Source organism: Enhydra lutris, unplaced genomic scaffold (genome assembly GCF_002288905.1).
Source record: "Enhydra lutris kenyoni isolate GAN:26980312 unplaced genomic scaffold, ASM228890v2 scaffoldscaffold59, whole genome shotgun sequence".
In the NCBI taxonomy this organism is placed as follows: Eukaryota; Metazoa; Chordata; class Mammalia; order Carnivora; family Mustelidae; genus Enhydra; species Enhydra lutris.
In genome coordinates, this window is record NW_019154143.1 from 11,827,569 (window position 1) to 11,853,216 (window position 25,648).

General features: G+C 42.6%; 1 protein-coding gene across 1 annotated transcript in view; it reads left to right on the top strand.

Annotated features, from left to right (window-relative positions):
• The first annotated feature begins 9,493 nt into the window (after positions 1-9,493).
• LOC111158497 (tubulin tyrosine ligase) overlaps positions 9,494-25,648 on the top strand; it is a 36,175-nt gene continuing 20,020 nt past the window's right edge. Inside the window, exons 1-3 of the mRNA XM_022520558.1 lie at positions 9,494-9,655; positions 12,232-12,310; positions 21,098-21,330. Coding sequence (XP_022376266.1) covers positions 9,499-9,655; positions 12,232-12,310; positions 21,098-21,330 — 469 coding nt within the window. The 5' untranslated portion in view covers positions 9,494-9,498. The remainder of the gene's footprint in view (positions 9,656-12,231; positions 12,311-21,097; positions 21,331-25,648) is intronic.

The following is a 25,648-nucleotide window of genomic DNA, read 5'->3' on the forward strand; positions in this document are numbered from 1 at the left end:
GTATACAAGGCTGAATGACAACTTGAGGATAGTATATAGAAATTTCAAGCATCGTGTGGGCAAATGGACAAATTCCAGTACTGAAATTTTTTTTTTAAGATTTATTTTTATTTATTTGACAGAAATCACAAGTAGGCAGAGGCAGGCAGAGAGAGAGGGGGGAAGCAGGCTCCCCGCTGAGCAGAGAGCCCGATGTGGGGCTTGATCTCAGGACCCTGAGATCATGACCTGAGCCGAAGGCAGAGGCATTAACCCACTGAGCCACCCAGGCGCCCCTGAAATGTTTTTGATCAATAATTCCAAGAGTGTAGCCACGCATAGGTAGCCAACAAGGGAGAAAAACATGGACATTTTTGCTTACCTTGATGAGAAGATACTTTCCACTCTCTAAGCCAAAGAGAAGACCCCTGAATTCACTCTAAATGTAAGAAACCCAGTTTGGGTCTTTTTTTTTTTTTTTTTTTTAATTCAGCAACAGGAATCTATTTACATCCACACTACAGTTCAAGACTGTGGCATTGCCCAGCAACTGTTAGCTGACTCTGCCACTGACGTCACAGGCAGGATTGCTAAGAAGCAAACATCATAATTTATGCATGCAGCTATAGAGGGTCTGCTGTTTCTGCAGTATTAAAAGTCCTGCTTCTCCACAAGAAAAAGAACGAGGTTCAAGTATGAGAAAAAAGCTAACTTGTTTTAGTCAATCCAGTCATAAAAATAAAACTCAACTATGAGTCTTTGGACAGTTTTGTTGTGGGCAACAAAAAGGAAATTTGGCACTAGTGCTAATAAAAGGCAGATGATGAATCACTGAGCAGTTGAATTAACTTGGCTTCTTTCTAGTTCCTTCGTGTGGATTTTCACAAGAATTTGCTGAGGGAATATTCTGGCTATTTCTTGGAACAAAAAAAGGAATTGGGGCTTAAACTGGAGGAAAAATAGACTTTAATTTATATTAATTTGTATTGTGTCCCAGGTGTTTTCCACATATCAGTTCACTTATTCCATAGAATAATTTAGTTAGGTAAGCATTTTTTTTTAAAGATTTTATTTCACAGATAGAGATCACAAGTAGACAGAGAGCGAGAGAGAGAGAGAGAGAGAGAGAGAGAGAGAGAGGGAGGAGGAAGCAGGCTCCCCGCCCAGCAGACAGCCCGATGCGGGACTTGATCCCAGGACCCTGAGATCATGACCTGAGCTAAAGGCAGAGGCTTAACCCACCGAGCCACCCAGGCAGCCCAGTTAGGTAGGTATTATTAAGTTTACTTTATGAGTGAAGAAACTGAAGACTGGGGCATATGAATAGTACCAAGTTTCTGAGAATTATTTCCTATTCAAATTACTGTACTTTTAGTAAGTTCCTAGAAATTACTGTTTGAGTTGTGTCTGGTCAAGAAAATAGAAACCACTTTAGGTATTTAAAATAGAGGGAATTTGGTTCAAGGAATTAATGACAACAGCGCTGGGAAGGATGGTGACTGAGGCAGGACTTCTGGTAACAGCTGAGTGAGGAGACGGTCAAATCCTCTTCCCCAGAAGCAACTCCAAAGATGGATGAAATGGCCCTAAAACAACCATTTCAGCACTCTGGAAGTTGACCAAAGGCAAAAAAACAATCCTAGAAGTGGTTATGCATGAGCACTTGCTGGACGTTGTGGAGCTCTATAGCATTTCCAGTCTGGGGCTGATTCCCTCTAAGCCATCAACATGGGGTTCAGCCAGAGAGGGAGGTCCAGAAGAACCAGTAGCTTCTCTCTTGCCATTGAAAGGGATTCCCTCAGTTTGGAGTGGTGGATGATGACACTCAGGATCACTGTCATTGAAAGTGATTTCCCTGAGGCAGGAGAGTCTATGTTTATCACAAGTCAAACTATCCTGCAGCCTATAGGGCAATGGCACTGGATGTTAATTCAAACCAACAGAAAGCAATGAAGAAGTCCTATAAAGTTACTTACATAAGTTATTATCAGAACCATACACACATTTTTCTCTTTTCTCTCAACAGATTTAAAAATATAAGATTATGTAAAGTAACTATAATACTGTGTTGTTGGATTTACAAGAAAAAGAGCATGAAGGAGGAGAAAGAGAGAATAGAACTACATTAAAGCAAATTTACATTATTTTACCAGAATTAAAATAGTATTAACTTGCAGCAGATTTTTTTTCAAAGTTAACGTGCACGTTATAATCCCAATTGCAAACACCAAGAAAATAACTGAAAAAACAATAAAAGGGGCACCTGGCTAGCTCAGGTGGTGGAGCATGTAACTCTTGATCTTGGAGTTGTAGGTTCAAGCCCTACCTTGAGTGTAGAGATTAAGAGCCTGACACAGGGCTTGATCTCACAACCCTGAGATCATGACCTGAACCAGGACCAAGAGTTGGACACTTAACTGACTGAGCCACCCAGGCACTGCCCCCAAAATAAAATATTTTTTTAAAAACACTAAAGTTAACCAAAAATTAATTAAAATTGCACACTAGGGGTACCTGTCTAGCTCAGGCAGAGGAGCATGTCTACTCAGGGTCATGAGTTCAAGCCTCACATTGGGTAGAGAGCTTAATTTAAAAAGTAAAATAAAAAAACATACTAAAAGCATTTATTTTACATAAAAGAAGGCAATCAAGGAGAAGATAGAAAACAAATAGAAAAATGACAAATATATAGCTAATATCAATAATTATATTAAATCTGAATTCTCTACACACCCTGATCTAAACACAGAGATTGACAGCATAAAAAAGCAACATCCAGGGGCACCTGGGTGGCTCAGTCAGTTAAGTAACTGACTCTTGATTTCAGTTCAGGTCATGATCTCAGGGTTGTGTGATCCAGCCCCACCTTGGGCTCCATGCTCAGAGGGGAATCAGCTTGAGAGTCTCTCTCCCTCTCTCTCTGCCACTCACACTTGTGCTCTCTCTCTCTCTGAAATAAATAAATAAACTTAAAAAAAAAAGGCAAGACCCAATTCTATCTACAAGAGACACAGACTTGATTCAAAAACACAAATGGGTAGGAAGTAAAGTGATGGGTGTAAGCTATCCCTTGCAGACAGGAACCAAAATAGAGTGAGTGCTCTACTGGTTTGAACAGTGTCCTTCCAAATTTCATCTCTACCCAGAGCCTACAAAAGCAACTTTATTTAAAAACAAGGTCTTTGAAAAATGTAATCAAGTTAAGATAAGGTCATCCTAGATTAGAGCAGGCCTTAATTCAATGACTGATGTCCTTAGAAGAGGAGAGAAATTAGGACAGAGAGACAGAATGCCATGGGACGGTGGAGGCAGCAATTGGAGAGAGAGAAGCCGAGAGCATCAGGGGCTGCTAACGATTACCAGATGCTAGGATGAGACAGGGAAGGATTCCTTCCTAGAGCCTTGAGAAAAAGCATGGCCTGATGATGCTTTAATTTCAAACTTCTAGCTTCAGAACTGTGAGAGAATCAGTTTCCGTTGTTTTGAGCCACCCATTTTGTTAGCAGCCCTAAAAAAATTTGAATATACACACCTCTGTTACTGTCTTAAAGTAATCTTTAAGACAAAAATATTGCTAGACAAAAAGAGACATTTCAAATGATAAAAAGGGTCTCTATGTCATAAAATATAACAACTGTAAGTGTAAGTGGACCTTACAATAGAGCTCCAAAATACATGAAACTAAAACCAAAAGAATTAAAAGGAGAAATATACATGTATAATTGTTTCAAAATTGATTTCAAAACCCAGTTTTGGGGTGCCTGGATGGCTCAGTCAGTAGAGCATGCAACTCTTAATCTTGGGGTATGAGTTCAAGCCCCACATTAGGGGTAGAGTTTACTTAAAAAAATACAAAATCCAATTTTAAATAATTAATAGAACAACTAGTTAAAATTAGCAAAACTTCAACAGTACTCTCAACCAAGTCACCCTAATTAGCATATACAGAACACTCCACACAATGACTGGAGAAGACACATTCTTTTCAAGCACTCATGGAATAGTTCCAAGATAGAACACATTCTATGCTATAAAAGTCTCAATAAATAAAAAGGATTAGAATTATGTAAAGTATATTCTCTGACCACCGTAGACTTAAATTAGAAATCAGCAACAGAGGGGCACCTGGGTGGCTCAGCTGGTTAAGCGTATGCCTTCGTCTTGGGTCATGATCCCAGGGGCCTGGGATGGAGCCCCGCACTGGGCTCCCTGCTGGGCGGGAAGCCTGCTTCTTCCTTTCCCTCTGCCTGCTGCTCCCCCTGCTTGTGATCTCTCTCTCTCTCTCTCTCTCTGTCAAATAAATAAATAAAGTCTTTAAAAAAAAAATCAACAACGGAAAGAAATTTGGGCAGTCCTTGAATATTTAAAAATTGAACAACACATTAATAAACAGCCTATAGATCAAAGAAGAAATCACAAGGGAACTTAGAAAATTTTTTGAATCGAATGAACATGAAAGCACAACAGATCAAAATATATCGGATATAGCTAAGGCTATAGTGGGAAATTTATAGCTTTAAATCCATAAAAAGGAAAAAAAATCAGTAAATTAGAATTCATTGAAATTTAAAAATTTGCACTACAAAAGACATCATTAAAAATGAAAAGATAAGCCACAAACTGGGAAAAATATTTACCAATCATATATATGATAAGAGGCTTGTATCCAAAGTATATAAAGAATTCTTGGGGCACCTGGGTGGCTCAGCCAGTTTAGTGACCCACTCATGGTTTCAGCTCAGGTCATGACCTCAGGATCATGCCATTGAGCCTGGAGCCAGGCTTCTTGCTCAGCGAGGAGTCTGCTTGAGATTCTCTCCCTCCCTTTCTGCCCCTCCCCCTGCTCATTTGCTCTCTAGGTAAGTAACTAACTAACTAACTAAATAAATAAATAAATAAAATATTTTTTACAATAAATAAAAATTTAAAAGACAATACCAAGTATTATCAAGGATGCAGATAAATTAAGACCCTTGTGCATTGCTCGTGGGAATGTAAAATGCTAGACCCACTTTGGCAAAAGGTTTGATAGCATCCTTAAAAATTAGACACAAATATACCATAGGATGCAGCAATTCACTTCTTAGGAATCCACCCAAGATGGAGCAGGCGAGGCTGCAACCAGTAGTCCAGACAGACTGAGAGGCGATCTGCCTTGAGGAGCAGGGGGCTGGTTTTTGGAGTGGAGGCTTGGAGCTGAAATGAGAATTTCAGTAGGATCACTGAGAAGACAGTAGAAGAGTCACTCCTTCGCTCTACTCTAGGACTGGGAGCTCTATGAAGAGGCAGTCTTCCCCTTTCAGTAGAGACACTGGGGACACTCATATGGCCCTTCCAGCTTTTTTTTTTTAAAGATTTTATTTATTTATTTGTCAGAAAGAGAGAGAGAGAAAGCACACAAGCAGGCAGAGAGGCAGGCAGAGGCGGAGGGAGAGGCAGGCTCCCTGCTGAGCAAGGAGCCCGATACGGGACTTGATCCCAGGACCCTAGGATCATGACCTGAGCCGAAGGCAGCGGCTTAACCCACTGAGCCACCCAGGCGTCCCTGCTCTTCCAGCTTTGGGAGAACACCAGGCAGCATGGCCCAGAGAAGGGTAGAATTCACCCTGAGGAGCCCTGAGGGCTGGTGAGCCCCAGAGCAGGCTTGCTGAGGCTTGGCCTGAGAAGCAGCCTCCCAGAAATATCTGAGGGGAAGAGAATCTCAGGAGTTATGTAAAACCTTGATGTTAAATTGTTCATGTATCCTTCGGGATACCCAAAGTCGGACAAGGCTTAGGGATAAAGGGGGTAGAGGAAGATGTGGCCTTCAGCCTTTCCTTTGGCCAATACATATGGGACTCAGTTTCCTTCCGTTCTAGACTGGCTTCAAAATTGGTTTCTTCTAAGAAATTTTCCCTGATGATTCTCCCTTCTCAAATGCCTCTTCTATTCCTATCTCCTTAGCACCACTAGTTATTTATGGGATGCGGAAAACTATCTTATATTTATTAATATTTTTATTCATTTGAAAAGATGTCACCTGGGCACCCAGGTGGCTCAGTCAGTTAAGCATCTTCCTTCAGGTTGTGTCCTGATCTCAGCGCTCCCTGATCAGTGGGGAGTCTGCTTCCCCGGCTCCCTCAGCCCCTCCCCCGCCAACCCATGTGCCCGCCCATGTTCTCTCTCTCTCAAGTAATTAACATCTTAAAAAAAAAAAAGAAAAGAAGATGCCACCAATATCTAATTAAGTTGGTCATTCCCAGGCCTGTTATCCTGTGTGCAAATTCTCAGCACGTACCACGCTGTAGCAACACGGCCCAGGGAGAAAGAGAGTATGGGCTCCATTGCTGGTCTCTGGATAGGAGGTGTGGGCATCACCTCACAGTCACCGACACCTTGTAACTCTAGGTTTCACAATGTCCTTTGAGTGCCACTCACTGAGTTATTTTTCTATTTTTTTCTACTTTCCTTCATCTCTGTGTGGGAGTTATTGCATCTCGGAAGAACAGGAAATAGGGGAGAAAATGACTCAGGTGCCATATGGACTTGAGCAGCTTCATCCTACATGTTCAGATGTGAGTGTCTCTGGAAGGTATTCCTGTCCTCACAACTGTCCCTCCAACCCAGAATTCCAGCAGCAGCAGAAACTGTAGGGATATTTGTTCCTCCAGTTAAATTCCTCTAGGTAGCATCCAGAAAAATGTAAGCTTCCTCAGGAACAGAGCTCTGTGAGGACAGGGACTTCGTCGTGTGTCCTCTATGCCTTGAACATGGTCTGCAACGAGGACTTGTTAAATGCAGGTTTTCTGGGGGTAGAAGCGTGTGAGTGGCATCTTCTTCAGAGAGGGGTGTCAAAAGGCTCTGTGGAAGGGGAACGCAGTCCTACCCCCAAGTGCTATGAGCAACCAAGACCTTGGTCCAAAGAAATGGCCAGTCTTATTTTATTCAGCACAACTGTGAGACAGAAAATGCTAGCTAATTAAAGGTTTTGATTAATAGGGACTTTATGATCCATCTGGTACATGGTTCGTCAGTTTTGGAAGGGTTAATACAAACTCAACATTAAAACTCCATCTAACACACTTCTGTTTGAACTTGATGATAATCAGGGCACTTCAAAGACTCTGACTGAAGTAGTGTGGTAAATGTGGCAAGAAAGTTACAATGGAAAGACTTAATAAAAGGCTATGACTTTGAAACTGAGGATGTTGGCTTCAATGAGCCATCACAATCTTTGATACATGGGTAGATGTGAGGAATGCTGTGTTTTAGGAAGATTAATTTGGTAATGATATTCAGGGAAGACCGGAGAGGTAAAGGGGCTAAAGTAAGAAGAGCAGCTAGAAGACAGGTGCGAAACCCAAAGCATGAAGTGCTTGTGGTAATGTTAGAGATGATGGGAGAAAAAGAATTTTGAGTTGTTTTCGTGTCCAAGTATAGGACACAAAGAACAGAGAGAGGGGAGAGGGTAGTAGAGGATTCTGAAGCTTGTTTCTGAGGAGTATGACCCTTAGCCCCATGTAAGAAAGATCCTTGCTTTAGAGGCTCCCAGTCTGACCCACTCTAGCCATGTCCTTCCCTATAGATAAGATGTTTGGGAGGGCAAAGGGATATGCCCCCCCCTCTAGACTATGCTACGTACCTGAGAACCAGAATTCACCATCCAAATAGCCCAGCTCTTTTTCCTGAGCCTGCTCTAACTTCTTCCCAGGGTCTATTCTCCCACACACAATGACATTGCTGGTGTGCACACCCCTAGGTCTGGGCAGTGACCAAACTGCAGCTGTTTGTGGGAGGTGCCGGGTGAGCAGATGGAGCTTGAATTTCCTGGCTGTACTGTCTCCGTGCACATATGCATGGCCCCTCATGCTGCAGGATGGAGTCAAGGAAGGGAAGAAACAGGGGCCGGCCATGGGTAGAGGCCAGGGCCATCTCCTCCAGTATTTCCAGTTTCTGGCATTGAATGTCTATGAATATGAGAATTCTAAAAATTCTGGCCTTTGAGGTCATCCTTATCATTATATATTTGCAAGGTGGGAAATAGACACTTTATCTAGCAGCTTATGGGCATGGTTTATAACTTTAAAATATTTAGGCATACAGTAGACATTTAGACATATGGTTTCCATTTGTACTCCTGTCCTGCAACTATTAGAGGTGGCCTTGCTTTTTGGCTCAACATATTCCTTATTTAGTGTCTTCCTATGACTCTTCTCCCAATCTTCTCTTGGGCTGAGAGCTTACCTATTGGATTGTCCCTTAAAATATCCAGCTCACTTCTTTTGTTAATTGGCTTGTCAATTTTTTGAATTATTCATTTATAATTCTTCATGTGTCCTAAATATGGGTCCTCTGTCAGATATGTATGTACACACACACCAGGCATCATATCCCATTCTGTGGCTTTCCTTTTCCTTCTCTGGATAGTGTCTTTTGATAAATAAGAGTTCTTATTTTTAAGGTTACTAATTCACCAGTTTTTTTCCTTTATTCCTGAAGACTTTTGTGTCCTCTTTAAGAACTTCACCTAGTGTAAGATCATAAAGATTTTCTCTCGTGTTTTCTGTTAAAAGTCTTATTGCTTTACTTTCATATTTGGATGCATCAGCTCACAATGAATCTGCAACTGATTTTGTGTGTGATAGAGGTCAAAATAACTTTTGTTTTCCAAATGTACATCTACTGAGCCAACTTCATTTATTGAAAAGTCCGTCCTTTTCCCCAATGATCTGCAACGTCACCTTTGTTATGAACCAAGTGACTATATCAATCGATAGATATCTTTCCTTTGGTCTACTTGTCTCTCCTGTGCCCAAACCATACTTTCTTAATTACTGTAGCTTTGTATTTGAATACTATAACTTTTATAGGTCTTGATTTCTGGTAGTGTTAAGTTTTCCAACTTTCTTCTTCAAGATTGCTTTTGTTATTCTTCGACCTTCGCATTTCTGCATAAATTTTAGAATTGCCTTGTCCATTTCCATTCCGCAGACGTGGGACTGTGAGTTGGAACGTTTCATTTTTATCCACAAATCGTCCCTTTGGAACAGCGGGGGTAGAAGAGCCGCAGCGTGCCGCGCAGAAGCGGGGAGTGCGGGATCCTCCGCTGGCACCGCCCCCTGACTGGGACCCGGGACTCGGGGACGCGCCCAGTCTCCCTCGGTCGCACACTGCCAACGCTGCGTCAAAGCCGCGCTCGTCCCGGCCGGCCTCCAGCCACCAGGAACCCCCGCCAGGGCCCAGGACGCGTTGCGGGGCCACAGCGAAGAGCACCCCCCCCACCCCAGCCCTCGCCGGGCGGGGGCGGCCGCGCGGCATCACGGGGCGGAGGCGGGGCCGCGCCGGGAGTTGAAGGAGGGGGAGGGGGCGCGGCCTCCGGGCTGACGCGCGGGCGCCGGAGCGCGGCGCCACCGGGACCCTAGTGGCTCCGGGAGCCGGCACGGCGACGGGCGCCCGGGCGGGTTCCGCGCTGAGCCGCCACCTCGGCCGGCTGGTCCCTGCGGCGGCGGCCCGGGCGGCCCGGGGGCTCGGTCCTTCGCCATGTACACCTTCGTGGTGCGCGACGAGAACAGCAGCGTCTACGCCGAGGTCTCGCGGCTGCTGCTCGCCACCGGCCACTGGAAGAGGCTGAGGCGCGACAACCCCAGGTTCAACCTGATGCTAGGCGAGAGGAACCGGCTGCCCTTCGGGAGACTGGGTGAGCCCTTCCCCGTCCCCGCCCTCCCGCTCCTCCCACGACCCGTTAGCACCCGCGCTTTTGTCTTAAGGTCATCAGTCTTCCTCTCCGTCGTTCCTCGCGCGGAGGGAAAATGGATCCGTAAAGGTCTAAACCCTCCGCTTTGCATGCCTTCTCGTCCGGTAAGTCGGATTCCGCCGCGGCTGCCGGACAATGGCAGGTCCCTGCAACCCGGCGGGCGTCGGCCGCGCGCTCCGCACTGCCCCGGCCAGACGCCCCCAAATCGCACGGGGCTGAGGTGGGGCGGGGCCAGGCTCCGCAGAGCAACCGCACGACCTCGGGCTCGAGTCCTCTTGCGAATTTTCTGCACTGAGGATTCCACCCTGCCTGATGCTGGCGCGGGAGGGATCCTTGTGTGTGTTGAAAACCCTGAGGACTCAGCTACCCGAAGGCTCAGGTGAACCGGGGATTTGGAAAAGACCTCTGGATTCCAAAAGCAGGAGCTGCAGAGATGAGCCAAGCCAGGGAAGGGCCGGAGGGTGTCTGACTTCGGCCTTTCCTTAGTGTTTCCACAGCTGTGTGTTGAATGCAGATTTTACAGGACGCGGGCTTCCCCCTGCGTCCTACTTCTCTGACCTGCTCATCCCGAGGGAGTAACCTTCACTCACATGGTTGATGCTGGCTTGGCATCATATCTACATCCATATCCGCATCCTCGCGCGTAGGGAGGGGCCGGGGACAGGAGAGGAGGAGAGGACCAGCAGCTCCTTTCTAGATGACGTAATCCAGAAGTTGTGCAGATCACTTCAACTTACATCCCATTGACCTGAACGGTCTCGTGGCTTCTCTTCACTGCGCAGTCATCCCGGAGATGCAGCCTCTCCCACAGTAGCCATCCATGTTCCTTGCCAAAATTCTCCTGGGGTGGGGACCAATCAGTAACGAGGAAAAGTCATCTCTGCCTTGGAGGCAGCCCAGAGAGAGCCGTGTTCAATGTCCAGCAGAGGACACAGTTTTTAGAAATAGGTGTGGTCAGAGGGTGGAGAGGTTGAATGGGCAGATTGAAAGCTGGCCACTGGTGAGCTTCCATAGAGCCTTTGGGTGGGGGGTGGCTTGTACAGTTGTAGTGATTTCAGGAATGAAGGGTGTTTAGCATAGCCTTATGGACATTTTTTCCTTTGGAATGGTACCATGGACAACTTTTTATTGTTCTAGAAATGTAAGATGTATGTATGAGGAGGACTCCATGGAGGGGCTAATTTCAACCCCCAGAAATTTGGGACCACAGGGAATGTGCCTGCAGATTCCCTTTGGTTAACCTGTCTCTCCAGGAAGCCCTTAGCAAAGAGAATACCTTCCCTGAAAGAAGAACTACTGACACTTGAGAACATATATTTCCTTCTTGCTCTTGCATTTCCCTGCCTGACCGACTGACTTTCCCCTGCCGGGGCCGAAGCAGGGACGTGGTTGGCATTGCTATGGTGCTCAGAACTAGGGAGGAAGGAGCAGAAACTCACAGGGCCCAAATCCTAAACAAGTACCACAGAGTCGTCAGATGATAAATATTTGTTTTTTATGGAAAAGAAAACAGCATCCCTCAGCCATCTGGTTATATGTCTTCACTGTTAGGGATATTTAGTTTTTGCTTAAAGTGTGAAACCCAAGGAGGTGGCTTATAGAGCCAGGTAAAGTCTCGGGAAGGTTGGTACCATGGAGATGAGAAGGTAGACAGCTGAGGTATAAGCCAGGTTCATCTGCCCCAGAGAGACAGTGAGAGCTAGTTAGTGCCTAAATCTTTTAATTTAAATTGTATGCTGTTCTCAGATGTATTCTTCTTACCTCTGGCATCTTCTACTCTCCCTTTGTTTGGTTTTATTTTATTTTTGTTGCTGGAAATTCAATGCATTTTGTTAGGATTTTAAACAAAAATGGAGGCCTTTGTGTTTGTTTGTATCCTTTCTGCTCTATTTTAGAGAGGAGGGGACAATCCAATAAGATTTACCAAAGATGAGTTTCTCTGTGGAGGATACTCAGAAGAAGGTCCTCAGGGCTTCTGATTTTATAGACATGGCTTCTCCACGACCGTCGTTTGCCTCTTGTGGTTCTCCTAGAAGCTCGCAGAGGTAGACGTGCTTGAGAAAAGCAACAGCATAGTTCTACTGCCCGCCCTGATGGCTGTAGAAAAGCAAGGTTGGGGTGTCAGAGCATGACTGTTACAGTTGTATTGTACAAAGATTATTAAATCCTTCTGTGTTAAGCCAAGAGTGGGGTGTGGTAGGGATCAAAGAGAGGTGAAATGGAAAATGCCCTTCTACCCTAAGGAGAGAAAACAAAAACAAAAAGCTCTGTCTTTGGCAGAGCTAGAATGTTGTTACCTTAATGCCCACTGTGGGGCCGGGGAGGGTTTCCAGGGCCGTGCTGTGGAAGGGGAGTACAGTGCAGGGCAATGGAACAGTTCCATTTCCACCAACCAGTCCTGAAATGGAAGAAAGAAAAACTGGGCATGACACAGCTGTTCTCTCTCCTACATGCTGGTGCTGACATGGTCATTTCCCACCTGTCCTCTTTCCCTTCTGAACCTCCTCTTTCCTTTATAGGTCACGAGCCTGGGCTGATGCAGTTGGTGAATTACTACAGAGGGGCTGACAAACTGTGTCGCAAAGCTTCTTTAGTGAAGTAAGTGTTTAAGATCCTTTCAATGCAATACATAAATGTTTTTCGTTTTCATCTTGAAGCACTTAAACAAAAATGTGAGGTTTTGTTTTTTTTTTAAGAGGATAAAAATAACTTTAATCTAAAAAGCCAAAAGTATTAGTTCTGGAGCATCCTCTGTGCTACTTTGATTGCAGTTTTAAACTTTGCTCTTTGTGCTTGATAAAGCCTGTCTCCTAGGAGGCTCCCTAGAAGCAGAGGGAAACCAGGTTTCTTGTGTGGGCGATTGATGGGGCGGGGGAAGAGGTGGAGGCTCCTGGGAGAAACTCACTTGGAAGCAAGCGGGGGCCAGACAGCAGGAGGAGAAGCCAAGCCAAGATGTGGTTTCAACAGAAGTCTCTCCTCAGCTTGACGCCATGACATGTCAGGAGTTAATGGTACCTCAGCATTGAGACCAGAGGTCCTGTGCTCCAATATCAGGCAGCCACTGGCTGTGGGGGAAGTGGAAAATGTAGCTCCTCCTACATTTCTGAGCAGCGCCTAGACCCTGGAGAAGAGGCTTGCATGAGCTCTTGGGAGCCACCTCCCAGCAACCAGGGGTCCCCTCAGAAAGGACAGCGGGGCAGGATATAACACTATCTGCTACACTGCCCATCTCTGAGCAGTGCGGTTATGGCAACGTGTCACAAGAATGGTACGGTAAGGTGGAGGGGAGCAGTATTATACAGTGATTAAGATCTAGGATCAGAAGCTTGGGTTCTTTTTTTTATTTTTTATTTTATTTTTATCTTAGAGTTCCAGAGAAGCCTGGGTTCTAATCCCAGGTCTTCCTCTTCTTGGCTGGGGCAAATTTCCTCATCCCTCCGAGTCTTAGAATCTACCTCATAAGGTGGCTGCAAGGATTAAATACGGTGATGATGTAAAGTATATAGCACAATGGTAAATAGTAGGTATTTGACTCTGTGCATTAGTTTCCCTTTATGTAAATAAAATGAGGATAGTAGTAGCAACTGCCTTAGGGTTGTTGTAAGAATTAATTGAATTGATTTGTGTATTGGCTTTGAGTCATGTCTGTCTCATAGTTCACACTACATAAGTATAGGCTCTTTTATTACTCTTATTATGGCTGTCACTGCTATGACTGTTTTCATTTGAGTAGGGAAAAACTGGGTAGTGTCCTTAGAATTGCGGCTGTAACAGGTTTCCAGTATTCTTTCCATGATGACCAATGAACACGTGTGTGTAGCCAAACAAACCACTTAGGGAAGAAGACACTGGAAGGTATGACTCAGTTTAAATGCTCTGTTCCCCACTTGCATTTCTCTCTGGACTCCATCTAGGTTGGGTGTTCATGGCATTATTTTCCCCTTTTTGTTTATACTCACTGGCCCCAGTAATGTATGTATCCACTTCTCTCTGTGATGGATTTTCATGATTCACCAGCTACCCCTAAAGGTGAGCAAAGCTTTGTGAAGTCTTATTATTACATTATTTTAAAAGATTTTGTTTATTGGTCAGGGAGAGAGGGAGAGTACATGTGCAAGCAGGGGAGGGGCAGAGGGAGAGGGAGAAGCAGACTCCCCACAGAGCAGAGAGCCCAGTGCGGGGCTCAATCCCAGGACCCTGAGATCATGACCTGAGCTGAAGGCAGAGGCTTAACTGACTGAGCCACCCAGGCGCCCCTTGTTAGTACATATTCACATATTTAGAATGCAAAAGATGGTTTCACCAGAACTAAGAGTAAAAGTGGGACATGATTGTTTATCCAGATTATTCGTTTAGAAAATTTTTAAAAAGGTTTATTCAATCTTTTTTCTGCTATGATTTTTTAATCTGAAGATAAAGGTAGAATTTAGCTTTTATAAGTATAAGCTTTTATAAGTACAGAGGAAGCTGTAAATAATACATACCTATAACATTCTACGTATTTGCATAGTTAGCAGCTATAATGAAGTGGAGTCAGTACGTGGCTGGAGTCTTGATTGGGTCTGAGTAGGTATCTGGATCTTGGATGCTCAGTTGGTTAAGCATCTGCCTTCAGCTCAGGTCATGATCTCAGGGTACTGGGATCAGGTCCTGAATGGGGCTCCCTGCTCTGTGGGGAGTCTGCTTCTCACTCTGCCTGCTGCTTCCCCTGCTTGTATTCTCTCTCTGTGTCAAAAAAATAAATAAATTCTTAAAAAAAAATAATAATTCACATTTCCCTGATGATGAGTGATGTTGAGCATCTTAAAAAAAAAAAAAAAGTGACCCATCTGTAAACGTGGATGGTGGTGATCGTATCTGGCTCTGTGTCCTTCTATGGTATGTGACATTGTTGTGATGGCACCTTGTAAATGGTGGCTGGGGCTTGTCATCATCCATGTAAGCTTTCTTCATTGTCTCAGGTGTCCCTCAAGGGATCGTAGTAGTTCCAGGAATTGATGGTCCCTTTGTTGTTTTGTCCCTCTTTCATAATTTTGTATGGTGTGAAAGGGCTCCAGAGAGTTAAAAACATAATATTCTCATTTTAATGTGGGACAAAATGGCAGCTCCGGGAGGACAACTCGGTTGCCCGTGTCCATATCAGTTAGTGTTGAGCTAAGACGGTTCTAATCTGTACAAATGGGACCCGCGGGCCGTATGACTGGGCATCCCTCACAGGGCTTCCCAGAACCGCAGTTGGGTTTTCCACTGGACCCTTTACAACAAGTCCCTTCCTCTTGTTACTTCAGGGCATTTCAGAAATTCATCAAGGCCCTGAGGCTGTACTCTCAGAGCCCCGAGTGGCTTTTCTTTTGACCCAGGGTAGAAGCTTTCTTTTCCTATGGTGAATTTTTCTCCCTTGTGTATATAAGTAAGTCTTCTATTGTGATTTCTTTCTAAATGAGTTTATGAGGAAATGCAGCAATTGCAAAGGTTGCTGTCCAGCAGAAATAGAATGCTAGCCACGTGTGTAATTTTAAATTTCCTAATAACCACGTTAAACTAAGTGCCAAGAAAGAAGTGCAATTTACTTTAATAATATATTTTATTTGACCAGAGAAATCTAAAATAATCAGTTTGATATATTATTAATAGAAAAAACAATTCATGAGATATTTTATGTATTTTATTTTCATTCTGAGTCTTCAAAATCTGATGTGCATTTTACATTTTTGGAACATCTTAATTTAGACACTAAATTTTTGCCTGAAATCCTTTCCCTCTATTTAGATTTCATAAAAATTTATGATTGGAAAAGTAGATTTACATACTTAGAGATTATTCCCACATAAACTTTTTCAGTAACCAAATGCAAAATCATTTTCCTGTAATAGTCACATGCACATTGACAAAACTGGTTCATATTTTTAGAAGAATTGACTTGACTTTTAAAAACCATGCCCAAGTTAAGTAAATTTGCTAACTCTTGTGTCAAAACCATATTATTAACGTTAAATTCAAAAGAAGTATTGAATAAATTGAAAAGAAAATTTAAATTTAACAATATCAACAAAGTGTTCTTCAAACTTTTTAACTTTTGCAGTCAATTTACATAATGCTATTTCAACTTAAATCTACATGTTGAGTCATGTTCTAAAAATATGTAAAATTCATTATTGTTAACTTATATTATGAAGTTGAAACAAAAATTTTCACACTTGTCTGACTAGGTCATAAATATGATCTTTTCCCTTCCTTGGAGCTTTAAATTTAGCTTGATCATATGCGGTGTGGGTATCGGTGAGAAAATGTCAATCCCACTGGCATTTTTTATGTTTGATTATTGCGTGAAATAATTATTTCTTGACTTGGGGAGCATTTTCTTTTATTACAAGGAAATCTGATTTCGAGTTGACAATACAGTGAATTGTAGGACTCTTTTATCTCTCAATCAGTGAACACTGGCAGAAAACACAGAATCATTAAATCCATTGTCTTCTGTTTCTTTCAACAGTTCCATACTGGGGAATCATTGTAGCATTTACAAGTATATACTAAAGCATTTCAACAACTGTATCCATGATAGTTTTCACAGAGCCAGCTTCAGAAAATTGAGTGCAAGTGTTTCTGATATATAACATATGGTACAATGAAGCAATAAAAGAAGCATCAATCTTAAAATCCCAGTAAGTCAGATGTCAACCCAACCTAGCTGAAGTACTGTCATCATAGAAATTTTCACATACAGGTGAAATTCTTCTTTGACAGATGAAAAAGATTAAAAAAATACCTACATCACAAGGTTCATAGTTTTTTGGTTTTTTTTTTAAAGATTTTAGGGGCGCCTGGGTGGCTCAGTGGATTAAGCCTCTGCCTTCCGCTCAGGTCATGATCCCAGGGTCCTGGGGTCCTGCTTCTCCCATTCTCTCTGCCTGCTGATCTGTCTACTTGTGATCTCTGTCTGCCAAATAAATAAATAAAATCTTAAAAAAATATATTTTATTTATTTGATAGAGAGAGAGATCACAGGTAGGCAGAGAGGCAGGCAGAGAGAGAAGGGGGGAAGCAGGCTCCCTGCTGACCAGAGAGCCCGATTCGGGGCTCGATCCCAGGACCCCAAGATCATGACCTGAGCCAAAGGCAGAGGCTTAACCCACTGAGCCACCCAGGCACCCCGAGGTTTATAGTTTTGAGGCTACAAATACTTTTTCATGTATTTGAAAATTCTTGGAGACAGAACATACCCAAAGTATTAAATTGGGCAACATCTCGTGTCACAGAACTCAACTAAAACTAAAGAAAAAAAAATTTTTTTTTAAGATTTTTTCATTTATTTGACAGAAAGAGAGATCACAAGTGGACAGAGAGGCAAGCAGAGAGAGAGAGAGGAGGAAGCAGGCTCCCTGCAGAGAGCCCGATGTGGAACTCGATCTCAGGACCCTGAGATCATGACCTGAGCTGAAGGGAGAGGCTTAACCCACTGAGCCACCCAGGTGCCCCCTAAAGAAAAATATTTAAGATTTTTTAACTTCTGAATCAGTTTTTGATATTATTAGAAAGGTTTAGTGCTCCTTGGGCAATGTTCATGATTTAGCTAAAGATTGTTCACTTTTTGTAAAATACCATTTTTGCTCTTTTCCTCAGAATATTTCTTCTAACTGTATTTCTATCTAAAATGGTTTGCTTTTTTTTTTTTTTAAGATTTTACTTATTTATTTGACAGACAGAGATCACAAATAGGCAGAGAGAGAGGAAGAAGCAGGCCCCCTGCTGAGCAGAGAGCCCGATGTGGGACTCGATCCCAGGACCCTGGGATCATAACCTGAGCTAAAGGCAGAGGCTTTAACCCACTGAGCCACCCAGGTTCCCCGCTTTTTTTTTTTTTTCTTTAAGATTTTACTTACTTATTAGAGAGAGCATGAGCAGGGATGGGGGACAGAGGGAGAGGGAGAAGCAGACTCCCCACTGAGCAGGAAGCCTTATGCAGGGCTCAACCCCAGGACCCTGAGATCATGACTTGAGCTGAAGGCAGACCTTTAACCAACTGAGCCACCCAGGAGCCACTAAAATGGTTTTCTTTTGGAGCACCTGAGTGGCTCAGGCAGTTGAGTGTCTGAATCTTAGTTTTTGGCTCAGGTTAATTCTGGTTTCAGCCACAGATTTCACTGATTGGTTTTTTTTTAGTTTTTATTTAAATTCCAGTTGGTTAACATAGCATGTAATATTAGTTTCAAGGTATAAAGTTAGTGATTCAGCACTGACATCCAACCCATGGTGCTTATCACAGCAGTGCACTCCTTCATTCCCATCGCCTATGTCATCTGTTCCCACCACCCTACTCTCCTCTGGTAACCATCAGTTTGTTCTCTTTATTAAGAGTCTGTTTCTTGGTTTGCCTCTCTCATTTTTTTGTTTTTTGTTTTTGTTTGGTTTGGTTTGGTGGTTGAGAGGAAACGGCTTATGAAATTCACTGTGTATTTGCTGAAAATGCCTCCTTTGTACAGCAAACAAACTTTTTTCATTTTACTCTGCTATAGCAAGTTGCCATTCATTATGAAGTTTCTGACATACCTTCCACCAGTTCTTTTTTGTTGTTGTTGTTATTTCTCCTTTATTGTTCTGGTCATAGCTCTACCTTTGGCATCTTCACTCAATTCTGGATCAATCTTTGATTTAAAAAATAAGAAGGGGCGCCTGGGTGGCTCAGTCTTTAAGTGTCTCCCTTCAGCTCAGGTTATAATCCCAGGGTCCTGAGATCAAGCCCCGTTTTGGGCTCCCAGCTTGGCGGGGAGCCTACTTCTCCCTCTCCCACTCCTCCTGGTTGTGATCCCTCTCTCACTATCTCTCTCTCTGTCAAATAAATAAATAAAATCTTAAAAAAAAAAAAAAGAAAAAGAAGAAGAGGTGGCTCTGTTAAGCGACTGCCTTCAGCTTGGGTCATGATCCTGGAGTCCCAAGATCGAGTCCTGAATCAGGCTCCCTGCTCAGGGGGGAGCCTGCTATTCCCTCTGACCCTCTCCCCTTTCATACTCTCTTTCTTTCTCATTCTCTCTGTCAAATAAATAAATAAAATCGTAAAAAAAAAAAGTAAGAAGAATCAAAAACTGAGAGAAGAAGAAATATCTGACACTAACAAAGCCATGCTAAAATGCATGTCTGCTCTATACTAGAAATGTGTTCATGAACTTTTTGTTAGCTTTAGAGCTGGTAAGGGAATTCTAGCAATGAAGATGAGGATAATATACAAACTCAAAGGGAATAAAGCTATCACATTAACTTGACCAAAAAAAATCTGGCAACAATAGTATTCCATTGCTTTAAATTTAAAAATTTGTCCATGCTTATTTTTTAACTAGATATGTAGTGACATTTCACGTTAATTACCAATTATGATATGCATAGCTATAGTTGTAACTCCTGCTGTCTGCATAATAGACATGATACAGTGTTTCATCAGCAGTGCCTGGAAGATAAAGTCACTTGAACTGAATGAACCTATTGTCCCTGAGTAGAACAGTGATGTGTTTATGCATGCTACTAGAAACACATGCGCCTGACGTGCTCACTGCAGTACCACAAAAATATCTTAGGTCATGCAGTGGTTAATGTCATCCTACCAAAAGAGTACAATTGTGAATAATGAAAGAATGTTTTACAATACTTGAGGTTTTACATTAAAACTAAACAAAGTTTTGGGACGCCTGGGTGGCTCAGTTGGTTGGACGACTGCCTTCGGCTCAGGTCATGATCCCGGAGTCCCGGGATCGAGTCCCGCATCGGGCTCCCAGCTCCATGGGGAGTCTGCTTCTCCCTCTGACCTTCTCCTCGCTCATGCTCTCTCTCACTGTCTCTCTCTCAAATAAATAAATAAAATCTTTAAAAAAAAAAAAAAAACTAAACAAAGTTTAAAATTCAGTTTCTGTGTCACATTGGCCGTATCTGAAATACTCAGAAGCCGCGTGTGGCTAGTGTGTGTGCCTAGTGGCCACCTTATTGGCCGATGTAAATAGAGTTGAATATTTGGTGAGTTAGAAATTTATTGGTTTTGTTCCTTTGAATTCAATTAATTGTCGCATTCTATTGCCTTCGGCTTAAAAATAACTTTATTTTAAATCTTAGTTAAAAATTTCTTTTCGGGACCCCTGGTGGCTTAGTTGGTTAAGCATCTGCCTTTGGCTCAGGTCATGATTCCAGGGTCCTGGGATTGAGTTCTGCTTCGGGCTCCTTGCGCAGAGGGGAGCCTGCTTCTCCCTCTGCCTGCCACTCCCCCTGCTTGTGCTCTTTCTCTCCTTTCTCTCTCTCTGTCAAATAAATAAATACAATCTTTAACCATTTTCTTTTTATTATTTCTGCCATTTGCTCATAGAGTGGATTTTGCAAGTAGATCTTAACACAGGCTTAACATTCATAGTTCTGTTCTTGATAGAGGAGGGATCACAGCTTAGGGAAGGCCTGCAGATGTCTTTCGGTGAGTTCCCTCCTGCCTCCAATTCTTGGGGAGTAAGAGTAAGTTTCAAGTGAGGACCAGGAGTTTGGGGCTTGTGTAATGGCTGTTTCTTACTGCCTTTATGATCTTGGGAAATTTACTTCTGTGGGACCCAGTGGCTAATCTGTGAGATGAGATGCTAGTGTACCCCCACTGGGGGTCTGATTTGAGAGTAAATGCACTGAGAAGCCCTTCATAAGCCCTTATGTTTATTAAGTGCCTTGCCCATGGCCTGACTGTATCTTCCGTTGCGTTATGTTATTTTGGGGGCCGGAGTTATGTTTAGTTATGACCACTGTAGTCGTGTGCCTTATTAGAAACATTCCTCCTTTATGTGTCATTGAAGCCAGGCTGAGCTAAAAGCAAGAAATGAAGAAATGAAAAACTAAAACAAGTCTTCAAATAATTCTTCAAAGACTACTAAGCAGTAGTCTTTGCTCTCCAGAGAGTTGGGCCAAGATAGTTTTTTTTCTAGTAAGCCAAATAGTTTCCCAAGTTCTCTACTTTGTTTTTTTAGCATGGGTCTAGCTCAACCACAACATGTATGTTGAAAAAGTATTGTCTCAGAATTACTTCAAGTTAATTTTCCTTAGAGGTGCATTTTTAAAAGAGCTAAAGTCCTGGATATTAAGCTCCTTTTGAACTACTTGGAGCATGCCTTTAGGGTTGCATGTCATAGCTGGGTGCTGCCCAGTAGTGTGTTATAGGTCAGCTCAAGGAGGCCAAGAATGAAGAGTGGGATAAAAAGACCAGCTCCTAAATAAATAAAATCTTTAAAACAAAGCAAGACAAAACAAAAGCAGCTCCCGGCCCTGGTATTGCCTTGCCTCCTTGACAAACTCTGGGGGAAAGCACTGGCTTTTCTGAATGGAATGGCAGGGTGTACTAAGAAGGGAAACTGACCTTCTGTCATCTGTCAGGCTAATCAAGACAAGCCCAGACCTGGCTGAATCCTGCACATGGTTTCCAGAGTCCTATGTGATTTATCCAACTAATCTCAAGACCCCAGTTGCTCCAGCACAGAATGGAATTCATCCACCAATCCATAACTCAAGGACAGATGAAAGGGAATTCTTCCTGGCTTCTTATAACAGAAAGAAAGAAGATGGAGAGGGCAATGTTTGGATTGCAAAGTCATCAGCTGGTGCCAAAGGTGAGTTGGCATTGCTGTCCCCTTCTGCCTCTGCTGTAGGTTCTCATATGGTTTGTTCAATTGTGCGTTAGATTCAGTGATGTCTTTAGATGAGTGACTGTTATAATCTGAATGCTCAAGGGTAGAGACCACATCTAGTTACATAGTTTTAAGTATTTATCTAGGTACTGAAGACTTCTAAGTAGACATCTCTAGCCAAAGTATTTCCCTTTAAGCTCCAGATTCAGTTTGGCAGACATTTCAAATGTAATATATCTGATAGGATCTTTTCATTTCCTGCCCAGTTTAACCCACCCTAGCCTACTCCTCTTTCAGTCTTCACATAGTATGTGATCCCACTCTCCACCCAGTCTCCGAAGCCCAAAATCTAGGCTTCATCCTTGACTGCTCTTTTCTTTACAGTCCATACCTAATGCATCAGCAAGTCTTGCTAGCTCTACCTTCAAAATAGATTCTGAATTATACTTTTTCTTGCCATTTCTGCTGCTATCACTTGAAGTCAAAACTACGATTCTCTCTAGTCCGCGTAATTGCTATGCCTGCTCTCGGCCACGTCTCTAAGACAGAGCAATGTCTAAAAACGTAAGCCTGATCAGGTTACTCCCTGTTCAAGACTTACCAGCTGGCTTTCCAATGCAGTCAGATAAATTCCAGATTGCTGATGGAGCCTACACTATTTAACATTTGCTCCCATCTCTGATAGCATCTCCTGTTCTTGACCTTGCTCACTGTTCTATAGCCATGCCTGCCTAGAGTCCTAAAAATACCCTAAATCCGTTTGCGTATCTCAGATGTCCCTATGGATTATTTTCTGTTTCTTTCAGCTCAGATAATGCCTTGTCAGAGAATCCTTTTCCTTTCTAAAATAGCCTTTATGCCCATTGCTCTCCATCCTTTGCCCTGCTTTGTTTTCCCTCCCCGCATTAACCTCTTCCAGCACTTCTATTACATATCTGTTTATCCTCCTGTCTCCTCTCTTACACCGTAAAGCTCCGTTTACTCCATGTAAACACAGAATTTTTGTCTTGTTCATCTCTACCCTCCCCAGAGGCACTCAGTAAATATGCGTTGAATGAATGCATAGAAGGAATGCGGTTTATAATGTTGACTCAAGCTCAAAATATAGGCAGTCCCCAATGTAATGAACACATAAACACAGTCTATCTCTATAGCTACCATCATATGCTCCTTTTAAAACCATTCTATTTTGAACTTACTTCTTCTTTTATTGCCTTGGAAGACCATCTGGCCATTGGTACTCATTTCTATCCCCGGTCCAGTGGACCTCACCTTCTTTTCCACCAACCATGAGACAGGAGGGCATCACCTGGAATCTCCTGAAAGGGGGAGAGTTGGACTCTTGCCACAAGCCAGGTACCTCACCTACTTCTCTCTCCCCTCTGTGACCTCTTCTCAAGTAATGTCCCCTAGTTTAGTTCTAATGATAAATGGGGGAATTGGAAGAGGAAATAGACATTTACAGTATTCCATATTCCTTCTGTGGATTTGGGCTTGAGTCAGGATCGCCATTGTAAGGACATCTTGTATTATGGAGTCTTAGCCGGAGTGAGAATCAGGAGCGAGGCAAGACCCTTGTCAAGTCGTGGCAAGGATCCCACCTGGGTGGTGTCTGAACCCTCACCCAGACAAGTCATAGGTTGGTGGTCAGCATCAGGGCGAGGTAAAGAGAGAATAAAATGCCAAACAAGGGGGAAATTTTGCCTTAGGGAGTTGAGATAAGTGGTATGCATTTGTTTTGTTTGGGAACTACAAAATGAAACCAATAGGATGTATAATGGCTTTTATTCTTCTTAAAGAAGTATCTAGTACTTGCCACATGCTGGGAATAGTTAGCTCAACCTCCACACTATATCTGGTGTAAAGACCCCCTCTTCACCACCCCCACCGCCGATCTTGGACCTCAGCTACCTTCACCTCTCACCTGGAGCATTGTTCTTTGTCCTCCTGCCCTTGGCCATTCTCCAGAATACACATGCAGTGCAGCAGACAGAGATCATGTTAAACACAGTCAGACCCTGTCACATCTGTTGTGCACTGCTGTCTCCCTGGCGCTAGGGCAATACACAGAACCCAGCCAAAGTTCGATACATATATTGAGTGATGAGTGAATGAATAGATGAAGTAATGGGTGTTTGGAGATACAGACATAAATAAAATAGATATGATCTCTTGCCCTTATGGATGCTAGGGATACATATATTTCCAGATAAATAGTTGAGATGGGCACAAATAACAAAAAAAAAACTATCACCTGGAAGCTCCTTAAAGAATTTCAGAGTTTCCTCATAACTTCTCCAGGTTTAGTTAGTGAGGATATAAAGAAGCAATATTAGAAATACAGTTAACGAGGGGTGCCTGGATGGCTCAGTGGGTTAAGCCTCTGCCTTCAGCTCGGGTCATGATCTCAGGGTCCTGGGATCGAGCCCTGCATCCGGCTCTCTGCTCAACAGGGAGCCTGCTTCCCGCCCCCCAACCCCCGCCTGCCTCTCTGCCTGCTCGTGGTCTCTCTCTGTCACATAAATAAATAAAATCTTTAAAAAAAAAAAAAAAAGAAATACAGTTAACGAATCCATGGAAACATGCTACACTGGTATTCAAAATTTACAAAATATATATAGATTTTATGTATCATTTTATACCTACAAAATAAGAGAGACCTTCAGTGATACTGTTGCTGAAGGTTTGTAATGAACTGCTTCCTCTTAGCTGTGATGCACTGTCTTTTGAAAAATCAATAGGATAATACAAAGGAAGAGCCATAGAGAGTACATAGGCCTTGGCCTACTAATCTCGTTCCTGAAAACGTAACTCCAGGGAAATATTTTAAAAGAAACAAGAGTGATCTATAGCAAAGACATTTACTACCATGTGACCTGTAACAGCAACATTTTATTTAGAAACAACCCCACTGTCCAGCAATCAGTAAACAAATGTGTAATTTTCTTCAGCTGCTAACATAATTGTAATGTTAATGTAGAAACAGTCAAAATACTGACAATATAAAGTGAAAAAAATTGACGATATAAGGTGAGTTCACTATGACTGAGCCAATCTTTCCTTATGGAAAGGAAAGTGATATTAAAAGATAAAAATAACTATATTAGGAAATAAGACTACAGGTAAATTTTCTATTTCACTTGAATGCCATGTTTTTTTTCAATAATAATAGTTTTATAAAGTTATCAAAATGTAACTTTCTACCTTCTTCCATTTATTTTCCCCACCTATCAGCATTAGGTTTATTTTCAGTAAGAAATAGTTTATATAAAGAAATAGCATAAGGGAAACAAAGTTGGAGCAAATAGGAGGGAATGTGAGCAGATATGGAGAGCAAGGCATTAAAAGTGGTACAGTTCCAGAGCATTAGTAGGAAGGGATATTTTAGGATAACTATTTTTTTTAAAGATTTTATTTATTCATTTGGCCAAGAGAGAGCACAAGCAGGGGGAGGGGCAGGCTGAGGGAGAGGGAGAAGCAGGAAGCCTTATGTGGGGCTTCCTCCCAGAACTCTGTGATCATGATCTGAGATGAAGGCAGACACTTAACCAACTGAGTCGCCCAGGTGCCCCTTAGGATAACTATTTTAGGAGAAGTGAAAAGGGAGAGAGACAAAGGTCTGTCAAAAAAAAAAAAAAAGGAAATAAAGAGGAACTAGGATATCTGAGTGTGGTTCCTGAGGGAGATGAAACAGAAAGAAGCCTGTTCCTACAAAATGAGAGGAAGAAGCTTCTCTGAGGTGATTTGTAGTTTCTTGTTTAAGAGCTAACCGCATGATGGAGCAAGTGACAGAAATGAGGTGGTTTAGATGGGGGTTGGCTTTTAGGAAAGTTGAATTGTTAAATTAATTAATAAAATTAGAGTAATTTGTTTTAAAAGCATGAGATGCAAGTAGAGATGAGCTATAAATCTAAAGCATAGGTGGGAGGTCCTAGAACTAAAAACACTGAGTTCAGCAAGTTTGCAGGATATCAGATCACACAAAAACCAGTTGCATTTCTGTAACTTGCAATTAATATATTGAAACTAAAATTAAAAACCATATTTTTTAATAGTCACCCCAAAGAAAATGAGATGCTTAGATATTCACTTAGCATAACATGTACAGCATCTTAATGCTGAAAATTACAAAACAACTGAAGGTCAAAAAGGATCTACGTAAATGGACAGACATACATGTTCATGGATTGCAAGACTCAACATTGTAAAGATGTCAGTTCACCCCAAATTAATCTGTAGGCTTAATGCAGTTGCTGTCAAGACCTCAACCAGGTTTTTATGCAGACATAAAGCTTCTTCT